Consider the following 16,318-nt stretch of genomic DNA (forward strand, 5'->3'; position numbering starts at 1 on the left):
TGTACATGTGAAAACAATTCTTATCTCATGCTGAATGCCCAGGTAACTAAGCTCATTAGATGAACCAAAACTAAAAAGTAGTGCAAGTTGACAATTTCAATATGATTATATGCCTGATGTGTATTCCCATTTTTTCAAAACACGAAAACAAAATGCAAATACACAAAAATACCTGATGGGGATTTCGGTCTATGATAGACTGCTCCTTGAACTTGAGCTTGCATGAGTATTTGCCACTCCCCCGAATGCGCATGGTGCCATAGTGATCACAATAAATTTTACCTATTATGATATTGTATATAGAAGTGGTGACCTTGCTCCACTGAAATGTCTCCCCATCTTCAAATTGTAGGGTAAGTAGACCCACCGGATCAAGCTGGATGGAACGGCCCCAGAATTTTCCTTTGAGATTAGAGTCTGCCCAGAAATTCCAGCCTCTGCCCTCACAGTGACAAGCAACAACCATTGGGTGATGACTCACCTGACAAAAGTCATTTGTTAAAAATATGTTGTGATCTAACAAGGATTTCCATGATCCTATGTACCGTGCCTCAGTCCAAATTTCAACTCAGAACAATAAGGCAATAACAGTGAAGTCACTATCTATTAAGGGCAGAAAGTAGAATACCAATGCAACACAAATTCAGACTGAGACTTAAGTTTTCTTTGAAAGGAAAAGAAATTACTTTTTCAGAGAAGAAGCGAAGACCTTTATCTGGATAGTCAGCCTCATAAGTCTCCCCGAGGAGGGGATTGAAGGGTTTGCATTGCCGACCTTCTGTTGAAGCATATCCAGACACAGCAAAAGCAGCGATGTTTAGAATTCTCATCAAATCATTCCCCTGCACAAGGTACAATCCTTATCTTAAAATTTGCAGTAGAAATACTATCAACTCATCACATAATACCATCAGTTGATAAAGGTGCTCAAGAATAAATTGGGGACAAACAAGACGAGATTCAGGAAACTTTAGCCCAAGAATGAAACTCAATCTTTTGAATTTTATCCTTCAATAAACCAATATTTTAGTAGTCAATGTGTGGCATACTTCAAAAACACGTTCAAGCTTGATATAAGATTTTGAATTTTCCTAGGTAACACATTCCATATTGCAAGGACAGTGACACTGGAGTACTACACATAAATGACAAATATAACGAACTTATGATTTTATTAAAGGCAAACAACAGATCTAATAAACCACAAAATCGTAATTATTACATGGCATTTTCACAATTGGATCTCACATGCAATTGCAGAACCTCAAATGTAGTTCAGATAATGCTCTACATAGGGACCAATAAGACCCCTCACTTTCTGATTTTATCTTCTCTACTTGCATATCCTTGTTTAAAATGAAGATAATAATTAACAAAAAAACAAAATGGCAACTATCTTACCTCAACTCTGTACCAATTATACAATGCCAATTGCATTTATAATTAAGACAAAGCATTGGGGAATAGTTTGACACTTGGTGCTAGCCTCTTGGAACTGAAAATTTACGTGCCACTCATTCATTTGCATTCAAAATGGTCACAGCTCAACAATACATACTCACCATCATGTCAACATCAATGTGTTGATGGAGTTCAAGAAACAGGGCCAAAGATTCAAATTCAAGACATTAGGATTTTTTGAAATTTTTTTGTAATTTTATTTCTTTTCATGGTATTTTGTTGATATTATTTTATTAGGTATAAATTAGCAGATTTTAGGATTTTATTTATTAGGAAAATAGTACCCTTAGTATAATTAGGTTTCCTAATCTTTATTTCCTAGATTTTTTCAAATTGATATTGAAATTTTGGGTTTATGTCTTGGTACAAATGTCTGTCTATATTTCTCTTCCCCTCTCTTTCTAGTTTCTTTTCTCCTATTCTGATTTCTCTCGACCAATGTCACCAACCACTGCCTTGATCAGCAAAAAAAATTCCCACAACTTTCAAAAAAAACTCTTTTTCCTTTTTAAGAAGACCGTCTTCCATTCATATTTAACCATAGAGGTTAGCCAATTGGAGTATTTTTCTGAGGGAAACCACCTTTACATGGTGCATTATCTACAATCCAACTCAATGTGATACAACATGATGCTTGGAAGCAAACCACCAGCTCCTGTCAATTGAAAGGTATGGATAGCGTTTGTAGGCATGAACATTGGTGCTCTGTAAACTTGGTCTCAGAAGCTATTGTAAATTAAATTTACAACCGAAACAAAATCCTTCTCCCTTTACACTTCCTTAAGTGAACAACATGATGGCAACAAACAAACAAATATGCTTGATCCCAGTTGAGATGGGTACAGACATATCCTATATTTAGTTGTGATGTTCTTCCAAAAAAGATCATTTATGTGATGCTTGGTTACAATTAGATCCATTATTGTGAAAACAAAGTCATTATAAATTTGGATACAACAGTCCATAAATCATGCTAAAACCTGCAGGGAGAGAGAGAGAGAGGGAGGCTCCCCTATCGAATCACCAACACAATCTGAAGGGCTTAAAGGAAAAGAGATCAGTGATAGTATTACAGAAAGAAATGTCAAGTCTGAAAAAATGAAAAATGAGCCAAAGGTGAAACCCGAGCTGCAACTAGTTGAGTTTGAGAAAGTGCCTAAGAAGTTGGATATTGATGAAAACATACAGTCCTTACTTGATCCAGTGTAATTTGTCAATTATAATTCATATCTCCCAAGGTTCAGTTTTATTATATTCCTACAAATTGCAACAATAATGTTTAAGCCTACTTGATTGTGATCCTTCAAATGTTACTCAAGGCCAAGTTTCTTCCAACCAGGGGAGACTAATGGAGCTTGAGAAACGAGGCTGGAGATTCAAATTCAAGACAGCTATGACTTTTGGAGTTATTTTTTCAATTTCATTAGTCTATTTTTTGGATTTTTAGTGGTAGTATTTTATCAGGTTATAGATTAGTGACCGCAGGATTTTATTTATTAGAAAAGAAGTATCCTAGTCTCATTAGGCATCCCAATTTTTATTTCCTTGCACCCTAACCATTTTGGGTCTTTAAAAATATATATTGGGTAAAATAGAAACTTTATTTGGAATTGAAAGGTTTTACCTCTGTTCTCCCTGACCATCATTGAGGCCAAGTTAGTAATGGTTTATACCATTTTTCCAACACCAATATTCATCCTCAAGCCATTTCAAGTGTTTGTGCTTCTTTTGATCAGTGGCATTGTCGACTTGGCCATGCTTCTCCTCAGGTTGTTCAATGTATACTGCCCTTCAATAATCTCCCAGCTGATAAAATAAAGAGGCACTCTGTGTGCCCTGATTGCCAAACAGCCAAGAGCCATGCTTTGCCTTTTCGCAATTCCAATTATGTTTCTGATGCTCCATTAGACTTAATTTTCACAGATGTAAGGGGTCTGGCATCTATAGCCTCAACTACAGGTGCTCGGTATAATGTTAGCTTTCTGGATAATTATTCAAAATTTTTACGATTATTTCCAATTAAATTAAAGTATGATGTTGAGAGTTTTTTCCTTCAATTTCAATGTTATGTGGAAAAACATTTTAAACATAAAATAAAGGCCATACAATCTGATTGGAGTGGTGAGTATGGTAGGCTACATAATTATTTTTAACAGCATGGCATTTCCCATCGCCTAGCATGCCCTTATACTCACCAACAAATGGGGTCAATTGAACGAAGGCATAGATAAATTGTTGAAATTGGGCTTAGTATGTGTCACATTCGAATTTACCTCTAATTTACTGGGAAGACATCTTTTACACTGCAACTTATTTAATTAATCGTCTTCCAACACCTATTCTCAACTATTTGTCACCTTATGAAATGATCTATAACCGAGTTCCTGATTTTTCTTTCTTATGGGTCTTCGGACGTGCATGTTGGCCTAATCTAAGACCATATAACAAACAAAAATTGGATTTTAGAAGCAAATCTTCATTGGCTATAGTGTCAATCACCATGGGTACAAGTGTCTTGACTTATCAACTGGTCGAGTTTATGTGTCTCGTCATGTAATCTTTGAGAAAAATTTGTTTCCTTGCCAAAAAAATAACTCACTCAAACCATCTTCAAAATCCAACTCATCAACACATGTTGCCTTGCCTTTACATCTCAAATTAACCTCTCCTACCAGAATTGATGATATGCAATCCAGGGTCTTCCCACCTGAAAATAATTTTACTGTGCCTCTGGTGTCTCACTCTACATGAACGGATGAAGAAACACCTGTTAGGCATGGTAATTCTGCCTCCTCGCTAGTCATAATAACTGCTAATCCCTCTCCACCCTCAAGCACAATAGATACAACTCAGCATGCCTCAGATAAACTGCTACACAAAGAAGCACCAGAACACATGCCATGGTTACCAGATCAAGGAGCAATATTTTTAAACCAAAAGCCACCTCTGATGATTTTGTGAGGTACCCCGTACCTAAGGCCTTACTTAGCTCTCTTGATTCTGCTGATGTAGAACCATCGTGTTATAGTGATGCAATCAAATCACCACACTGGCATGCAGCGATGAATGCTGAGTTCGATGCCCTTTTACACAATGGGACATGGTCCTTCGTCACACCACCTCCAAAGGCCAACATAGTTGGTTGCCGATGGATATACAAAATTAAAAGGCATGCTGATGGTTCCATAGAGCGATATAAAGCGAGGTTGGTGGCGAAAGGATTTCATCAGCAAGAAGGTGTCGATTTTAATAAGACATTTAGCACAGTTGTCAAGCATGCTACAATTCGAATTGTCTTGTCTTTGGCTGTCTCCTTGAACTGGCAGATTAAGCAAATTGATGTAAAAAGTGCTTTTCTGCATGGAAAATTTGAAGGAGGAGGTATATAGGGCACAACCTCAGGGCTACATTCATCCACAGTATTCTCATCATCTTTACAGGTTACATAGGTCATTATATGGCCTAAATTAAGCTCCGAGAGCTTGGTTTTCTCGGCTAACTAATCAGTTACGAAAGATTGGATTTCATGATAGGAAGGTTGACACTTCTCTATTTATTTGGCACAAGAATAGTGTTCTGGTCGTGATTCTCATTTACGTCGATGATATTATCATTACAGGTACTTCTGGCCATGCCATACAGCATGTAATTTGGGCCTTGCATTCTGATTTTGCGGTTAAAGAGATTGGTGATCTTAGCTATTTTTTGGGGGTAGAAGTCTTGTGCTCAAGAGAAGGTATGTATTTAACTCAACATAAGTATGTGGCTGATCTTCTTGGATGCACTCATATGGCAGAAGCTAAGTCGTGCACGAGTCCTATGTCAACTAGCTGTCAACTATCTACAACTGAGGGAGCTAAGTGTTCAGATCCTTATCTCTATAGACAGGTCTTTGGAAGCTTGCAATATTTAACTTTCACCAGACCTTGCCTTTTCAATCCACAAAGTGAGTAAATTCATGCATATCCCATTGGAACCACACTAGCAAGCTATAAAAAGGATTCTACATTATCTTAAACATACCATATCAACGGGTTTTTTCCTCAACAAATCATCTAATTTTGCAATTCAAGCTTTCTCAGACTCTGATTGGGCAGCTGATCGAGATGATCATTGATCAGTAGGTGCGTACTGAATTTTTATGGGCAGAAACCTTATTTCCTAGTGGTGCAAGCAACAATTCACAGTTGCCCATAGTAGTACCGAAACTGAATATAAGTCACTTGCAAATACAGCTTCAGAACTACAATGGTTGCAATCCATTTTACATGAAATTGGCCTTAAGATTCCTATACCACCTATGTTATGGTGGGACAATATTGGCGCCACTTGACTGCTAATCCTATGTTTCATGCTCGTACAAAGCACATTGAGATTGATTTCCATTATGTGCGTGACCAAGTTCGAAGAAAGCAGCTTAATGTTCAATTTGTCTTATAAGGGAAGAATGTGTGGATCACAATCAAACCAAAACAGAGCATGTCTAGCCTAAAATCATGTCACATATTCTGTCATTAATTCTATATTTGTAACTGATTCTAAGTTTGAATTCTATAGTTGTACATTGTAACAGTAGCATAGATTTAGCTTCAACGTTTGTATAATTCCTAAATTAGCTCCTCAACTATTGCGTATATAAGATAGAATTGTTATCAATGAAATGTGTGACAAATTATTCATTGAAACTACAGCAACATCTGTTTCTTTTCATCGTATCAGAGCATAATCTCTAATGAGCCAACGATCCAAGTCTCCACAATGTCTTCCTCCTCCGATCAAAATCCAACCTAACCTCCACACCCAACCTTCTTCCGCAACAAATAAACCACTCATTGCTCTCAATATCACTGCCCAAATCAATGAAAAATTAACTCCCTCCACCTTTCCTCAATGGTGTGCTCAATTTGAAGCACTCCTCATTGGTTACGATTTACTCGGCTATGTTGAAGGCACCCTTCAATGCCCCTCTTCTGCTGGCACCGCCGTTGATGAGCTACGCAAGACCCACTGGGTCCAACAAGATAAACTTATCCTGAGTGCTATTCTAGTCTCCACATCTCCTTCAATCACACCACTCATTGCTACAGCAAAGACCTCTCATGAAGCTTGGAAAAAGCTAAAAACCCTATATGCTAGCCGATCAAGAACTCGTGCTACACAGTTAAAGGAGGAGCTCACCTTAATCCTGCGCGGCGATCAATCGATCACAGACAATCTCCATGTTGTGAAGGCCTTGGCTGATGAAATAGCCATTATTGATCATTCAATTTCGAGCCAGGGAGTCATCACTGGCCTTTGAGGAGCTGCACGATCTTTTGGTTGGACATGAGGCGTATCTGAGGCGTCTGGAAGTTGCAACACAACACATGGTTGCCTCTACAAACTACACGAAAATGAAGCAGTCCACACATGGTGGGAGTCACCAGTGGTCTTCCAAGCAACATGGGCCAACTACTCAACACGGGTTTTAAGGCTCCAGCCCAGGCTGAAACTCAAGTGGAGCCCAACGTGATGGATGCCAATTCAACAAAAACTCTGGCTGACCCAACAATTCAAATTGGCGTTATCAGCCCAAATGCCAAATTTGTGACCAATTGGGTCACATTGCCAAATCCTGTCCTCAATTCAATTCACAGAATGTCTCCATCAATTGTGCTACAACCTCTACAGGACAGGACAAAAATTGGTTACTTGATTCAGCCGCTTCTCATAATATCACGGGTGATCTTTCAAATTTACCCATTCATTCCGAATATGATGGAACTAACGAAGTAATTCTCGGTGATGGTTCAAGTTTGGCAGTGTCACACATTGGATCTTTGGCTTTGCCTTCTCCTCACCGAACTTTTACATTGCATGATACTCTTTGTGTTCCAAACCTTTGCAAAAATTTAATTTCAGTTCATCATCTCACCAAACAAAATAATGTGTGTGTTGAATTTCATCCTTTTCATTTACTTGTGAAGGACAAGATCATGGGGACGATCCTACTAAGAGGAGCATGTAACAATGGCATCTATACCTTCCCGAAATCAACGGTGGTGTCCTCATCCAATAAGGCTGTAACGTGCATGAGCGGACTTCAATTGATGGATGGCACAAGCGTCTTGGGCATCCTTCTCTTAAAATAGTCCATCATTTTGTCAAGAATTTTTCTCTTCCTATTTCATCGAATAAAAATTTGTCTTATTAATAAAGCACATCAACAACTATTTCGTGTCACTAGTCTCCAAAGTCATGAGCCACTTGAACTTATTTACACTAATGTGTGGGGTCCTACTAGTTATACTAGAATTGATGGATCAAGATATTACCTTATTTTTGTTGATCATTATACAAAATATACATGGTTTTATCCAATGGTCACTAAATCCGGTGTTTCTAGTATTTTCCCGCATTTCAAAAAGTTTGTTGAAACCCATTTTCAAAAAATCATCAAAACACTATACTCCAACAATGGTGGTGAGTTCATTGCTTTAGAATCATATCTATTGCTTCATGGCATAACTCACTATACCACTGCTCCACACACCCCGCAACAAAATGGTGTTTCCGAATGTCGTCACCATCATCTAGTTGAAACGGGCCTTACACTCCTTCATGATGCAAATCTTGATTTCTCGTATTGGCCCCATACTTTTCAAATAGCATCTTACCTCATAAATAGACAACCAACGCCTCTTCTCCAGGAAAATCACCTTTTGAAGCTCTCTTTGGTCAAATACCAAATTATTTGAAATTCAAAAAATTTGGGCGTATTTGCTACCCTCTCACACGGCCCTATAACTCCAATAAAATGCCGCCCAAATCCAAAGCATGCATTTTTCTTGGCTATTCCCCAACCCAAAACGCATACAAGTGTTTTGAACCACAAACCAAAAAATTCTTCATTTCACGACACATGTTGTTTGATGAAAATCAACACCACTTCAGCTTGTCCAAACTCATGCCTTCCGTGACAAACCATAAAACTCAAGACAATCACAAACCCAAAACGCATACAAGTGTTTTGAACCACAAACCAAAAAATTCTTTATTTCACAACACATGTTGTTTGATGAAAATCAACACCACTTCAGCTTGTCCAAACCCATGCCTTCCGTGACAAACCATAAAACTCAAGACAATCACAAATATCTTCCTCTCTTCTTCGATACTCAACTGCATGCAGTGCCTCCACCAATGTTGTTCGGCATACAAACCTCACCGCTGCATCCGGAAGGTTCACCTGCCATCGTCGCGTCCTCCTCAGGTAATTTCGAAAACCCTCATGAAAATATGAATGGTAATTCTTCAAATTTGCAATTACAGTCTCATGATTCAAACCTAGTTCCAAATCATAATTTCCCAAAACAACCCTTCCTGTTGAAATCCCGAGTATCCTTGACAATATTGAGTAAATTAGGAAAGTGAGTAAATGTAGAAAATTGTATATTATTCTGTAGGGAGATTGTTTCCTTGTTTAGAGTCTTTGTTTGTATTAGATATTGTAAGATTGGGATGTACATATTTTAAGAATTCAAGAAATATTGAAATTGAATTCCACTCACATGGTATCAGAGCTAGGGTTTCTCAACCTTAGCTAACAATGGCCAGCAGCACCAGCAGAGGGTCGACCTCTTCTAGAAAACCCGACGGGAATTCAGAGGCTACATCCACTGGGGGTTTGAATGGGCTGGACAATACAGCCTTTCCACTCTCAATGGAGAAATTGAACGGAAAAAACTTCCGTGAAGGGGCTCAATCTATAAAATTGGTGATTGAACGAAAAGGGAAACTGGATTACCTTACCGGCGAACGAAGGAGACCAGACCCTACTGATGTTGTCGCCTTGCAAAAATGGAGGTCCGAAAACTCCATGGTCACGACTTTGCTCGTCAACTCGATGAAGCCGGCGATTAGAAAAATCTACCTGTTCTTGCCTACACTGAAGGATGTCTGGGATGCCGTTCGTGAAACCTACTCTGATGTCGAGAGTTATTTGCAAATCTTCGAAATCAAAACCCAGTTGTGGCAGATGAGGCAAGGCGATAGAGATGTCACGGAGTATTTCATGGAGATGACCCATCTTTGGCAGGAGCTCAATTTGAGCATCGAAGAGGAATGGGAGTGCTCCGACGACAGCATGCAATACAGGAGGAGGCTCGAAAACGAACGGGTATTCGAGTTCTTGGCCGGCCTCAACCGAGATCTAGACGACATGCGGGGACAAATCCTCGGCTGGCTACCTCTGCCTTCAACTTGAGAAGTATTCGCCGAGGTAAGGAGGGAGGAGAGCAGGAGAAAAGTGTTGTTGAGGCCCTAAGGAGATCGTATCGGGCCGGACCTGTCCTTCCAAACTCTAAGTACAAATGGGAATGGGCCGAATCCCAATGGGCCTAACGTCTTAACCCTTATATCAAAAGGCCCTGCGGGATCTGGGCAAAGATCACAAAAAGGTAAAATATGGTGCAAGCACTGTCGAAAGCTAGGTCATTCAAAAGATACCTGCTAGGAGATTCATGGAAAGCCTGCAGATTGGAAGCCGAGACAATATCAAAAAATCGTGGGTATCAAGCTACTACTGACAGTTCAACTGAAAAATCACAAGGTGAAAAAACCAATAATACCACTCCAAGTGGTGTATTTAGTCCTGAGCAGTTGGATCAGCTATATAAAATGTTTTCTCAATTCAAACATCGGGTCAGTCTTCCACTGGTTCTCTAACTCACCGAGGTAATTTTTTGTTAGCCCTAAATACTATATCCCATTACAAATCACCATGGATAATTGACACGGGTGCATCTGATCATATGACTGACTCTTATCGATTGTTCTCATCCTATTCACCATATACTAGAAATCTGAAAGTAAAAATTGCAGATGGATCTCTATCACCTGTTGCTAGCAAAGGAAGTATTCGCATATCTGATTTTATAACTTTAAAATCTGTCCTACATGTTCCTAAGCTATCTTGCAACATGTTATCCATTAGCCAATTGAAAAAAGATTCAAATTGCTCGGCTAAAGTTGTTTCATCTCATTGTGTTTTCCAAGACCTATCATCGGGGAAGACGATTGGTAGTGCTAAGGTGTGTGAGGGACTCTACTACTCTGAGGAGACAAATACGAGTGAACAATGTAATATTGCAATTTGTGATTCTGCATCTATTTCTAGAGATAAGGAACTTTAGTTATGGCATTCTAGGATGGGTCACCCAAATTTTCAATATTTAAGACGTTTAGTTTCCTTCTATTTGTTTAAATAAAATGTCTTCTGATTTTCAATGTGAAGTTTGTGAGCTTGCAAAACACCAGTGTAATTCTTTCCCAAAATCCACATACAAGCCATCCCCGCCCATTCACTATGATTCGCAGTATTTGTGGGGACCCTCACGCTCCCCCAAATGCACTCATACAAAATGATTGTTACCTTTATTGATGATCATACTCGTATTTGTTGGGTCTACCTACTTATTGAAGGATAAAACTGAAGTCCAATCTATTTTTGTCAGTTTTCGCTCAATGTTTCAAACACAATTTTAAACTCGCATTCAAATTCTACGTACTGATAATGGTACAGAATATTTTAATGATATTCTGGGAAATTATCTTCAAGAAAGTGGAATTGTACATCAAAGTTCTTGTGTGGATACCTTTCAACAAAATGGATTCACTGAACGAAAAAACAGACATATACTTTAAGTAACTCGGGCATTGATGTTCACTACAAATATGAGGAACTATTTTTGAGGCGATGCTATCTTAACAGTTACACATCTCATTAATCGAATGCCGAGTCGAGTTCTTTCCTTTACAACTCCTCTCCAAAAATTTCAGGAATATTTTCCTACCTCTCGACTCCACTCCAGTCTCCTTCTAAAAATCTTTAGATGTACTGCATTTGTTCATGTTCAAGCTCACAACCAAGATAAATTGAACCTCGTGCCGTTAAATGTGTCTTTATTGGTTACTCTCCTACCCAGAAAGGTTACAAATGTTATGACCTGGTCTCCAAAAAAATGTTTGTTAGCCTTGATGTCACTTTTTTTTAAACCACTCCTTATTTCCAGAAGCCCTCTCTTCAGGGGGAGAAGTGGAGTGAAGATCAATTCTTTGATTTCTTTACTACTGAATCTGTGCCATCTAATGAGTCTCCCATTGCTTCATTCCCTAACCCATCTATTGCGTCTCCCATTGCATGTCCTGACCTACCATATACAAATGATCACTTCAACTCAAGGGGAGATGCAGAAAAACAAAAAGAAATACTTGTTTACTCCAGAAAGCCAAAAACAAAGCATAGGGAGAATCTCATACCTGAGGCACCAAAAGAGTCGAAACGGGTGATAGCTCCAAGCAACCATGAGTTGACGCCCAGTCTTGATCAGGTAATCAATGATCATGAGCTTTCTTCTGATAAGTCTACACCTGATAACATAAATTTACCCATTGCAGTCAAAAAACAAACTAGGTCATGTACTCTATATCTTTGGTCACAATACATGTCCTATAAAACTCTGTCTACAGGGTATCGTATTTTTACTTCTAACCTTGACAGGATAAAAATTCCAAAAGATAAAGTCGTTATGGAAGAAATGTGGGCTCTCGAAAAAAATGAAACTTGGAATGTTATGAACCTACCGAGTGGAAAGAAACCAGTTGGCTGCAAATGGGTTTTCACAAGAAAATATAGAGCTAATGGGACAGTTGAACGATATAAAGCCAGACTTGTTGCAAAAGGATTTACACAGACTTACGACATTGACTACATGGAGACATTTGCACCAGTGGCAAAACTAAACACAATACGGGTACTCCTGTCATTAGCAGCTAACTTAGATTGGCCACTACAGCAACTAGACATTAAGAATGCATTTCTAAATGGTGAGCTAGAAGAAGAAGTCTACATGACTATACCACCAAGATTCAGTAAGAAAGGTGAAGAAAATAGAGTACGCAAACTCAAGAATTCCTTGTATGGACTCAAGCAATCCCCTAGAGCATGGTTTGACAGATTTGCAAAGGTAATTAAAAATCAGGGATATCGACAAGGGCAATCAAATCACACTATGTTCTTCAAACAGTCTTAAAATAGTAAGAAAACAATTCTGATAGTATATGTTGATGATATAATTCTAACTGGAGATAATACAGCGGAGATGGAAAGATTAAAGAAAGTCCTAGCTGCTGAATTTGAAGTTAAAGACCTGGGACAAATGCGATACTTCTTGGGAATGAAAATTGCTGGATCAAAGAAAGGTATCAATGTCTCTCAACGAAAGTATATCCTTGATCTTCTAACCGAAACTGACATGCATGGATGCAAACCTAGTGAAACTCTGATTGAAGCAGTAAATAGGATCGAAGAATGTGGAATACCAGTTGAAAGAGAAAGATATCAGAGATTGGTTGGTAAATGAATTTACTTATCGCACACCCGACCCAACATTGCATTTGCGGTAAGTGTTGTAATTCAACACATGCATTCACCAAAAAAGACTCATCTAGATGTTGTGTATAAGATCCTCAGGTACCTCAAGGGTTCTCCAGGCAAGGGACTCTTCTTTAAAAAATGTGAAAGCAAGGAAGTGGAAATCTTCACAGATGCAGATTGGGTAGGATCGGCAGAAGACAAAAAATCAACCACTGGATATTGCACATTTGTATGGGGAAATTTGGTAACTTGGAGTAGTAAAAAACAAAATGTGGTGGCTCGAAGTGTAGTGACCCGAAGAATAATAGTTTTTTAATAATAAGAGGGAAAGAAAACAGATACAGAAACAGAAGGAGGTCATAGACTTCGTCGACATTGCATTTTGGAGATAATATTAAATAAAAATAATTTCAAGGAAATTGCTCAGCTTCGTCGACGAACACAGGGTCTCGTCGACGAAGGTCTTCAGAATTTCGTCCACGAGAAAATACTAAGAGACAGTTCGGGCTGCTCTGAATTTCATCAACAAACACAGGGCCTCGTCGACGAATTTTGTGAAGGGCTCATCGACGAAGTGACGTGTCTCATCGACGAGCTTGGCTCTATAAATAGTGGAAATCCGAGATAATCTTCATTTCTCTCGCCGCTCTCTCTCTCCTCTCTCTCTCCTACGACCCCCTCTCCCTTCTCTCTTCATTTCCGGCCCCACCGGTCGCCGGATCGACGATCCAAAGCTACTACGACGCTCCTGGCGGAGTTCTCTACGCATCTACCGGAGCGGATCGTCGGGAAATCAGAGTTGGAAATCATCTCAAATTCAAGGTAAGGCCTTTTAGTCTCCTTTTGGCCTTGTGGTAGTTATAAGAAATGATATAAACAGAAAAATACTGATGTTTAGTTATGGCAAATATTGGTTTCAGGGTGTTTTGTAGGAGGCCCTGCGGGTATCAGGCTAGAATACAGTAGGGGCTTTTCAAAGTTAAGGTAAGGGAAATATGCTATGCTAGAAAATTTCTAAATATTATACAACTCATTTATTTACGAAAATTATGTATTTTAGTATTGTGTGGCTTGTGATTATGTATGTAGTACGGGGATATGTTTATGAATTGTAGTTTCATGATTTTTTTTTATGAATTTCAGTACCATGATTATTACAGATTTAAGTACTATGGTTATACGAACTTCAATATCATGATTTTATGGATTTCAGTATCATGATTTTACGATATTTCAGTACCATGATCTATGAATTTCAGTACCATGATAACACAAATTCCAATATTACGAATATGCAGTTCCATGTTATGATTATTCAGATTTCAGTACGTTATGCAATATCATGGTTATTTCAATACTTCAGAATCATGGTAAATCAGATAGACACTTATATAGAAATATATTATACGATATCAGACCCTGTTGGACTTGCAGCTACAGAGCACGGTACCGTTGCTACAGAGACTATGTTACTATATGAGTGCAACCACCTATTCAGATATACGTGGTACGATCGACCACCTAGGCCCTTGAAGAGGTTAGGCTCCCCATCCAGATATGGGTTGAGGTGGGCAGGTCGACTGACGGAGTTCAGTGATTTATTCCTGGTTGGCCAACCAGGGTAAATCCAGCCTACGGGCCGCACAACCTCATCATGAGGGGCATGTCATGACACAGATAGCCACAGGGAACAGTTTCAGTTACTATTACTTACGTATTGATTTACAGAAACAGGGATCCTACTATATACACTAGAAGTATTTTGAATTATAATCATAATACTGATATGTTAAGCAATAGGGAAAAGGGGTGGTGTGTTTTATTATTTGTACTGTACTTTTATACTCAGTTATTCATATTTATGTGAAACAGATTTCATGATATGTAGTAGCTCATTTGCCACACACTAGTAATAGCATATTTTCTCTTACTGAGCATTGGCTCATCCCAGTGTTGAAATATTTTTCACGTGATCCAGGTAGGCGAGCAGACCAGGCTCGCAAATAGAAGGGCTTCAGTAGTGCCCTGACATAGAGTATCATTTTGGGGAGCATTTTGTATTGCCCTAGCTAGTTGAGGGCATTTTTGGGGATACAATTATGTTGTATATATTGCAAAACATTTCAGAACTCTGGTATTGTATGTAATGGTTTAGGTTTTGTTTATATGATTATGCTTCTCACTGCTTAGGATAATGTTATGGTATTAGAGTATGATAATTATTACAATGGAAAAAAAAAATCAGTTAATTAAGCAGGTCGTTACACGAAGTAGCACCGAAATTGAATTTAGAGTAGTTGCACAGGCGACATGTGAAGGACTATGGTTACGGAAACTCTTGGAAGAGCTACAAGTTTCGGTGAAATTTCCTATCAAACTCTATTGTGACAACAAAGCAGCCATCGGTATCTCTCCCAATCCAATTCAACATGACAGGACTAAACATGTGGAAGTGGACCGACATTTTATCAAAGAGAAGGTTGAAGAAGGAATCATCTGTATGACTTATGTACCTACCAAGGAACAAACTGCAGATATCTTTACTAAAGGGTTAGCACGACAGAACTTTGACGATTTCATTGGCAAGTTGGATATGATTAATATCTATGATCCAACTTGAGGGAGAGTGTTGAAATCCCGAGTATCCTTGACAATATTGAGTAAATTACGAAAGTGAGTAAATGTAGAAAATTGTGTATTATTTTGTAGTTTCCTTGTTTAGAGTCTTTGTTTGTACTATATATTGTAAGATTGGGATGTATATATTTTAAGAATTCAAGAAATATTGAAATTGAATTTTGCTCACGCTTCCCGAAACAAATAATCCTCCCCAACGCACACATAACATGACCACAAGTTCAATGAACCAAATTTTCAAACCCAAACAAATCCATACCGTGTCCAAATATCCTATTCCCCAAACCACTAAGCCAACGAGTGTGTGCCAAGCAATATCTCAACCTCACTGGCGTGAGGCCATGTCCAATGAGCTTATTGCTCTAATGAAATATGGGTCTTGGGACCTCGTTTTATCATCTTCAAATTGTAAACCAGTGGGTTGTAAGTGGGTATTCCGAGTAAAACGGAAAGTCGATGGGTCAGTGGAAAGATTCAAAGCCTGTCTAGTTGCTAAGGGCTATAATCAACATTCTAGTGTTGATTACAAAGAAACCTTTAGCCTTGTGGTTAAACCCGCAACTATTTCAGTTGTCTTATCAATTGCAGTCATGAATGGATGGGATTTGAGGCAAATGGATGTCAACAATGCCTTTCTAAATGGCGAATTAACTGAGACTTTGTTTATGGAGCAACCCCCAAGGTTCAAAGATTTGTCCAAACCTAACCATGTTTGCAAGCTAAAAAAGGCAATCTATGGGCTTAAACAAGCCCCACGGGCTTGGTACACAGCACTTAAAAATGCCATTATTTAGCTGGGTTTTT

At 38.7% G+C, this 16,318-nt stretch overlaps 1 protein-coding gene across 2 annotated transcripts in view; it reads right to left on the bottom strand.

The window, feature by feature from the left end:
- LOC131144653 (oxysterol-binding protein-related protein 1D) overlaps window positions 1–16,318 on the bottom strand; it is a 45,230-nt gene that overhangs the window by 21,145 nt on the left and 7,767 nt on the right. For both annotated transcript variants that reach the window (XM_058093427.1, XM_058093426.1), the window contains 2 exons: window positions 687–842; window positions 173–481 (listed from right to left, as the gene is read on the bottom strand). In XM_058093427.1, the coding sequence (XP_057949410.1) occupies window positions 173–481; window positions 687–842 (465 nt within the window). The remainder of the gene's footprint in view (window positions 1–172; window positions 482–686; window positions 843–16,318) is intronic.

This window comes from Malania oleifera, chromosome 12 (assembly GCF_029873635.1).
Source record: "Malania oleifera isolate guangnan ecotype guangnan chromosome 12, ASM2987363v1, whole genome shotgun sequence".
Classification (NCBI taxonomy): Eukaryota; Viridiplantae; Streptophyta; class Magnoliopsida; order Santalales; family Ximeniaceae; genus Malania; species Malania oleifera.